Source organism: Etheostoma spectabile, chromosome 3 (assembly GCF_008692095.1).
Source record: "Etheostoma spectabile isolate EspeVRDwgs_2016 chromosome 3, UIUC_Espe_1.0, whole genome shotgun sequence".
Lineage (NCBI taxonomy): Eukaryota > Metazoa > Chordata > Actinopteri > Perciformes > Percidae > Etheostoma > Etheostoma spectabile.
The window spans coordinates 14,413,013-14,420,989 of NC_045735.1; the positions used below are offsets into that span (position 1 = coordinate 14,413,013).

The following is a 7,977-nucleotide window of genomic DNA, read 5'->3' on the forward strand; positions in this document are numbered from 1 at the left end:
TGTCTGTCTGTCTGTCTGTCTGTCTGTCTCTGTAACATGATCTGCCCTGTGCCTATTTAACGGCCATGGCTTTCACAGGATTGAGGAAGAGGAAACTGGGATGGGTTGGGGAGGGTAGTGTAGAGAAAGGTACATAATGAAGGGGGAAGAGGAGAATGACTGACTGAATAAGCTCACGTTTTTACCGTTGTCTTTGGCACTGTTGCCTATGGGCCAGTTCCTGGTGTGTCCCCATATAACGAGCTATTCTGTGTTTTAATGAGCCTAGGTCACAGGACTACATCTACTCAAATTGGCTCAGATTGGAAAACTCATGTTCTAGGAATCCATTTAATGCCTTCTGTTAAGATAGATGGTTTGCCATCCCACTTGCTGTCCACAATATCTAAGAGGGAGTATTAAATAGAGATTTCTTATTGTCACAGATACTAGGTAATCTAGGTACCAGGTAATCAAGGGGAAAAAATGTCCTTGCTGATGCCATGATAAAACATTAACTTGTTTATTATACCAGGCATGTAATTGCCTGCACTTGTACAGGAATATTAGCACATGTATGCATCAATACAAATAGTGTGCACTTGTGTGTACATGTTTGTGTGTTTGTTTGTTTCTCTTTACTGTATGTATTTTAGAGCTGGACAATATATTGATATTATAATATTAAAATTGTGATTTGAGACTAGATATTGTCTTAGATTTTGGATATTGCTAAATTGTAATAAGGCAAAAGTGTTTCCCTGGTTTTAAAAACGGCATTACAGTGAAGTGATGTAATTTTCTGAAGAAACAGACTGTTCTAGCTGTTCTATTATTTGCCTTTGCCCACTTATTCATTACATTCACGTAACTGATGATCTCAAAAATCTCATTGTGTAAACATTTTGTCAATGTACCAATAGTCAACGCTACAATATTGTTGTGGTATTGATATTGAGGTATTTGGTAAATAATATTGTGAAAATTGATTTCTTCCATATTGCCCAGCTCAATTTACAAGAATGGTTTTTGGGCAGACAAAATTGTAGATTTCTAGATCCAATCGGAGTTGGTTTAGGTTATAAAACTGCTGTTATGCATCCTGTCTGTAGCCTGGGGCTAATTCATTGGCAAAACATGGGATAACTGGCATGCACATATCATCTGAAATTCATCAAAATATAGCCAACCACTATTTTTTGACTACAAGTCTAAAAGTCCTAATGGCTAGTGAGCCCTTTAGGTTTGGGAGTCTTTTCTCACCTAATAACACTCAATTAGTGGTTTGAGCAGAGCTACTATCTGACATTAGGCCTGTGGGATAACTCACAGGGCTAGAAAGAAAAAATAAATATTGTACAGAGATGCACACATAAACTAATTTGTAATTGTCACTGCAAACTCTAAGAGCTTATATGAAGTAAGGCTGTTTGTGTCTTACCAGACTAAATTAGTCCAGACTAAATATGTGCTTGCCGTCTGCAAGCTACAGAATAGATTTGCATCACTCAACTGATTTTATGATCTATTTTTTTATTTGTAACTAGCAAAAAGAACTAACATTTATTGCTTCCAGCAATATTTTGAACATTCTTTAAGATCAAACGATGAAACGTTTTATTGAGAAACTAATTGACTGATTAATCAATAATCAAAATAATTGTTAATTGCAGCCCTAATTTTAAGTGACAACATTACGGGTATAACATGTTTGTCACTAACTTTACAATTACTCAATAATTCATCAATAATGTAGACTGATACTTAATCAAACACAATACGTTATACAGATGAGTCTGTGCATACCTGTGTGCTGATGCATGCTGTTATGTATTTGTGTTTATCTGTGTGTTCTATTAGCCATGTAGCTTTGTTGTAGCAGTCCAGATGTGATGTGGGGTGGTGGGGGCTTGGGTGAAGATTGAGGAGAACGTGAAGAGAACAAGAAAGGGAGCGTGATCAAGATTAATAGGAGACAAGGGCAAGAGGATGCCCTTTACTTAATAATGTTTACATTTTTTGCATGTTGTTTTTCTCTGGGTAAATCTGTGACCGGAGTGAACGAGGGTTGAAAAGGGGAAACAGACAAGGAAGGGAAAGAGGGGAAAGGGAGGTAACATGTATTTGCATTTAATAGACCTGATAAGAGGTGGTAATTGAGGAGGATGGAGGAAGGGTGAGAGGGAAGACATGGAAACAATGGGGGAAAAGATGCAGAAGCACCTGTGTCTGTATCTTAAAGTTTACTGCCTGATTTGCTGTTAGGGAAAGCTGGGGTAGAAGGAGCAAGTCGTTAGAGGAAGAGGAGGTCCATGGAGAGCAAGCAAAAGACCCCTCAGCTTTGCATTTGATTGCATGTTGGAATAATAGAGATTAAAGATTATTAGGTTAGATGGGCATACATGTGAGAAGCACACAGCAAAGAAGAACTTTTCTTTGTTTCTCTGAAAATGTTTATTTAAGCTGTTTTTGTTCTTTTTTGTTTATCATTGAAATGTTACATTTAGATAAAGGTATTAAAGAGACACAGCTTTGTAGAGGAGACCAGTGGGAGGTAAAGGGGACAAAGCACTAAGCGGTAAAGGGGTATAAAGAGAACAGAGTGTGACCTCATGTTAGGTGTTTGCTCCAAAATGTGATGGTCACAGTGGAGCAACACAGGAGATAATGGCTTCTAGTTGTGTGTAGGTGAACGGATGAGGGTATGGCCTGTGTGAGTGGATGAAAGGCATGATTTAAGGCAATAGAAACTATGTGGGCGAGGGGAATTGAAGTAAGCAAGAAATGCAAGTATAAAATGCTGAACTAAACTTAATGAACTGGAATGGGGAGTGTAAGATTTTGTGTTAATTTTCATTTATGTATATTGTATTTATTCACAGTCCATGTCAACATTTGATGATTAGTGACATAGATGACATATGAGGTCACTATTTGTGAAATTAAGCGACAAATAGGTCTGCATGCCTTAATGTGTATGTGTGAATTAGCCTAGAGAATTTCAATGTTTGCTGGAAAGTAGTGAGTAGAACCCAACCAATAAAGGATTTTTAAGGCTGAAACCAATACAAATATGTGGTTATTTAGAAATCCAATATTTTTCCGATATATCAGCCGATATAGTATATTTAAAAAAAAATAATCCAGAAACGCGTAACAAAACATGAACAGATTTCCCTAACATTAGTTATTTGTAGTTATTTATCAGTTCTCACTAAAATAATATGATATTTTGTTTTATTGGCACAACAGAACAGAGGAACATTAAAATATATTAAAGTTCTGATAAATAAAATGTATACAAATACAAACTTAAGATATGAATCTTAAACCAAATAATTAGTGTTTCCAACAGGGACGTTGTAGAGTGCCTTCTGGTGGACAAACTATATTTATCATCGGCCATTATAAGTGCCTACAATCGGCCCACCGATATATCGGACCGGCTCTAGTAGTGAGGAAGAGAGGACAGACTTGACTTGTATTGTTTGGTAGTAGTCTTCAGTTTATTTAAAACTGATGAATTTGTGTGGGTGTTTTTTTTTATTTGGGAGTGATGAGAGCATAAGTTTATTTGTGTAAGAAAGTGCTAGTAATGTAAAGTATGTTTGAGGGATTGAGAGGTGGAAACGGAGTGATAAAGAGACATTACAGGCTTTGTCTGTGTGTCTGTGTGCGTGTGTCTGTGTGTGTGAGTGTGTGAGTGTGTGAGTGTGTGAGTGTGTGAGTGAGTGATGTCTCACACATAAATCCCTGTTGAGACCAGAGTGAAGTAGGTTACAAGCTTTATCGATTTTGATGATGGTAACAGTATGAATGTGTGCGTGAGTGTCTGTGTCAATGTGTGCAGGGGAAGGATGGTCTGTACCATCTGTCTCCCATTCCTCTCACTGAGACACTAATAACAGGACTTTACACTTCACTCCAACACACACACTCATCATTGGCCCACACACACACACACACACACGCACACACACACACACACACGCACAGATGCAGCAGTCAGGGATTGTGGGACCTCTTTCTGTGTACATTTCCCTTTCTTTCTCATTTTCTTTCTGTTCTTTCCTTTGTTCTCGCCATGATTTTTCTTCTTTTCCCTCTATCCTTCTCTCACTCTGTTTCTATCACTTTTTCTCCTTTTCACTTCTTTTTCCTAATCAATTAAAGTAGAGCACTGCACAATGATACCTTATTAGACTGCATACTGGTTTTGATAACATACTCCATAAAAAGGAACATCATAAGCGGTAACAACCTCATTGAGTGAGAAAAGAGAAACAATGGTAAAAAAGGGAGAAACCAAAATTAAAAAAGGGAATCCTATCATTTTCTCTGCCAGTGTGTACAACCATTTATTAGCATAAATTCCAGGTCACCCACTTTCTCTGGCAAAGAAACGGGTGCCACAGTGGAGAGATGCTTTCTCTGACATAAATTTGAGCTTTCATGAGTAGCAGACTAGTTAATGCAGTGGGCATTTTTTTGAAAAATAGAAGGGATCAGGTCTTTAACTGTCATCTTTTCCATAAAAAAGTATTGTCTATAAGCGAGAATTTGAAAATGTGTTATAGTTTGCATAAGCCAGTTCACACTTGAATTGAATAAATTATGTTAACGTCTTATGGGCTACTCCTATAAAGGTACTATAATATTTACTGATCAAACTGTGATAATGTGTTCAAAATTGATATGGTTAATATACAGGTAGTCTATAGCCACGACGTTACAATTCCGTATTGTTCAGGTGCCGCCGGAAATTCAGCCGGTCGTCTTTCATTTCGGCCTGATGTCCGTCCGCTTTGTTTGTGTTGGCATTTTAAACTCTGGTCTATATTAGGACTATGGTTAAGTGCTCCTCAGATCTCTGCAGGGTTAGCTAGCAGACTATCTGACCAATCTGAGTTTTCTGTTGCACTACATAAACAACTGAACGTACACATGATCCACCCAAACAAGTTCCTTCCTGAGGCTATTTTGCAGAGGCGCTATTGCTCCGTGCGGCATCTCAGAATGCTGTGTTGACTAGCCAGACCCTCCTCTGCAGCTATGTTTAATAAACATAACCTGTAGTAGTACACAATCTGATGTGTATTGTTTTGATTACAATGTGCGGAATTACTTTACGTTGCCTATTTATGTCTATTTATTTCCATTTCTCACTGATAGTCACCGTCGTCTGTACAGAATCAACAGGGGTCGCCATTGTTGTTTATGTATGTGTGACGTCAAAAACTGTAACTGGGAGTACAACAATCTGGTTTGAGTTCACGGGTAGTAAGCTACTGGTTTGACTGCCATTCCAGGGCACTTTCACAGGTAGAAGGTTGTTAAAACACTAGTTACGGGTTGTATGGAACGCAGCATAATATTCAGGCATCTTGCTAAAACCTTTTTTTATATGACCATTTTGCTAAAACCTGCTACAGGAGCTATATCCATCATTACTAATAAATGGATGTCAGTTATCTTTTTTTACCCGAAATAAGTGTGGCCTGTGTGTTCCATAGACTGTAAAAATAGGAAAATAGGAATAATACAGTTCAATAATAAGATGAGAAAAAAAGAAAAGAAAAAGAAAATTATAATTGTGTGTCGTGAATTAATTTGTTTTGAGTCAATAAAAAAGCAACAACAGTATATTAATATAAGATTGTTGTGTCAATTAAGAAAGAAAAAAACATTAAAAAACACATTAAGTAGAGGAGTAAATAAGAATGTAAGAGTGAGCTGTAAGAAGATGAACGACTGATGTTACGTGTTGTTGTGCTGGTTGTCTCTAAGGCTGTGACATGCACTCACAAATCAAGCTGCTTCTACAGCGCTGACACTATTTTCTCCAAGTAGATGTTGCATTTTTGTCTGGTGAGCAAGTGTATCAAAATCTGTGAGTTTACATTTAATTTTCATAAAGAACTGTGTTCTATTAAATTTTATATGTGCTACATTGTAGCAGGAAGTGTTGCTCTGTCTCCACCTCTCTCTTTGTAGACAGTAGTCTTCCGTCTCTCTAATTCCTTATCCCTTACCCTTTCTGTGGTTTTCCAGGCAACTATGGTGAAAGTGGGATGGAAGCGTTCAAGGACATGGCAGCCAAGGAGGGCATCTGTATTGCCCACTCTGGTAAGCTGATCTGGTCAAGACAACCACAGTAAACTAAGCAATTACTGATCCAAATATTACAAAAAGATTGTAGTTGAGTAAGAAATTGCATTGAATTTTAGTGTGTGTGCAGTTTGTGTAAGGGTTTGTTTCACACAAACAGCTATTAGCAGAACTTGCATTTAATTACAAGGGCTGGGCGATCAAATACCATGATATTTTTGACCAAATACCTCTATCTATACAGCAACAATATTGTAGTGTTGACTATTGCTTCCAGACATCTACTAAACAAGAAGACACATATTTTACAGTAAAGATTGGCCTGTTGTTTTATCACCTTATAAAGAGCCATTTCACACAGTGGGTGTCAGGTGGCTGACATTTGAGCACAATAAAATAATGAAATAGATAGATGTATATTGCATCCGTCAGATCATGTTTGTATTTGTCTGACATGTTTTCTCTAGGCAAAATCTGGAGCAATGCTGGAGAGCAGAGCTTTGATCGGCTGCTGGAGAGACTGAGGGGCCACCTGCCCAAGGCTAGGGTGGTGGCATGTTTCTGTGAAGGCATGACTGTCCGCAACATCCTCATGGCCATGAGACGCCAGGCACTGGTAGGAGAGTTTCTACTCATCGGCAGGTCAGTGGAGCTACAACATTCACTTCTACTGTTTTATGTTGAGCAGTGGTATGTTGTCATACCTATACAGTACAGGGTTTCCCCCGGAACATTTTAATATGATTGCGATGTGTCAATTTCTCCTTGATTTCCCTCTGTTTTCTCTGTGAGTTTCTCTTTATCAGTATAAACAGTAACTCAGTTGGAATAAAATGTGTTTTGTAACTAGTGTTACACAGGGGATTTCACACTGGATGTGTTGGAGGGGAGATGCAGAGGCAAAGCTGTGGCTCTGCACTTTTCTCTAAAATAACCCTCTTATGAGAGCCATTGATGATTATGAACACAGAGCTATTAATATAAAAATAAGAGCCCAGATGGTAAATATCTACTTTAAACTCATTTCAATCAAGTTCTTTCCATAAAATGTGTATACAGTTGGGGATTATCAAACTTTAAGGTAACTTCACCCTGGTCTTTGACAGTACTGGTTGCGTTTTCCCACATTTTTCACTTACACCCCCCTCAGATAATATTGACTGATTTAGTCATTTGCATCCAAACATTTCCTAACTGATAAAACGTGCAAGTGTTATTTGCTGATTTTGTAACATACTGTTTTTTGTTATTAATTACCATTAAGCAAATGACTGGTAAACCTAATAGACCAATCACTGTAATTAGTTGAGCTGAGTTAGGCAGATTCAGACATTTCAGGTCATTATTCAGTGGAGGTTGCCTGCTTTTGCTACAGGTGCAGGAAAGCCTAATATGTACTATAGTAGCCAGGGCTTGACATTACCACTGGGCAACAAGTAAAGTTTTATTCTGTGGCTGGACCATTTCTAACTCTTGTTTAAGTCCACTTTGTTTAAAAAACTCATTTTCAAAGACCAGTCAATTTTGAACTGTGGGACTTGTTAATGGAAAAAACTATAGATTGTTGCCATGCCTTGGTAAAATGGCAGAGCAGTAACTTTGTATCAGAAAAATAGAGAAGCATACTGAATGTTGTTAAATACCAAGATTGACTATACATCCAACCGTACATCAACAGACATCATTACCCTTTGTACACTCAAACAAAATACACACACAAAAACACACACGGATACACATGCTGTTTTAATTTTTTGGAGGTGGTTTTCACACTACTCTAAGCTTTGTTCCCACTTAGATGAATTCCTCCTACAATTCACTTGCAAAAATAACATAAATTTAAATAAGCTGTTTTTTTATTTACGTGTGTGTGTGTGTGTGTGTGTGTGT

The 7,977-nt window shown here is 37.7% G+C and overlaps 1 protein-coding gene across 4 annotated transcripts in view; it reads left to right on the plus strand.

The window, feature by feature from the left end:
• The window catches only part of grm5b (glutamate receptor, metabotropic 5b), a 72,565-nt gene that overhangs the window by 13,540 nt on the left and 51,048 nt on the right, over window positions 1-7,977 (plus strand). For all 4 annotated transcript variants that reach the window (XM_032509044.1, XM_032509048.1, XM_032509041.1 and 1 more), the window contains exons 5-6: window positions 6,031-6,105; window positions 6,555-6,729. In XM_032509044.1, coding sequence (XP_032364935.1) covers window positions 6,031-6,105; window positions 6,555-6,729 — 250 coding nt within the window. The remainder of the gene's footprint in view (window positions 1-6,030; window positions 6,106-6,554; window positions 6,730-7,977) is intronic.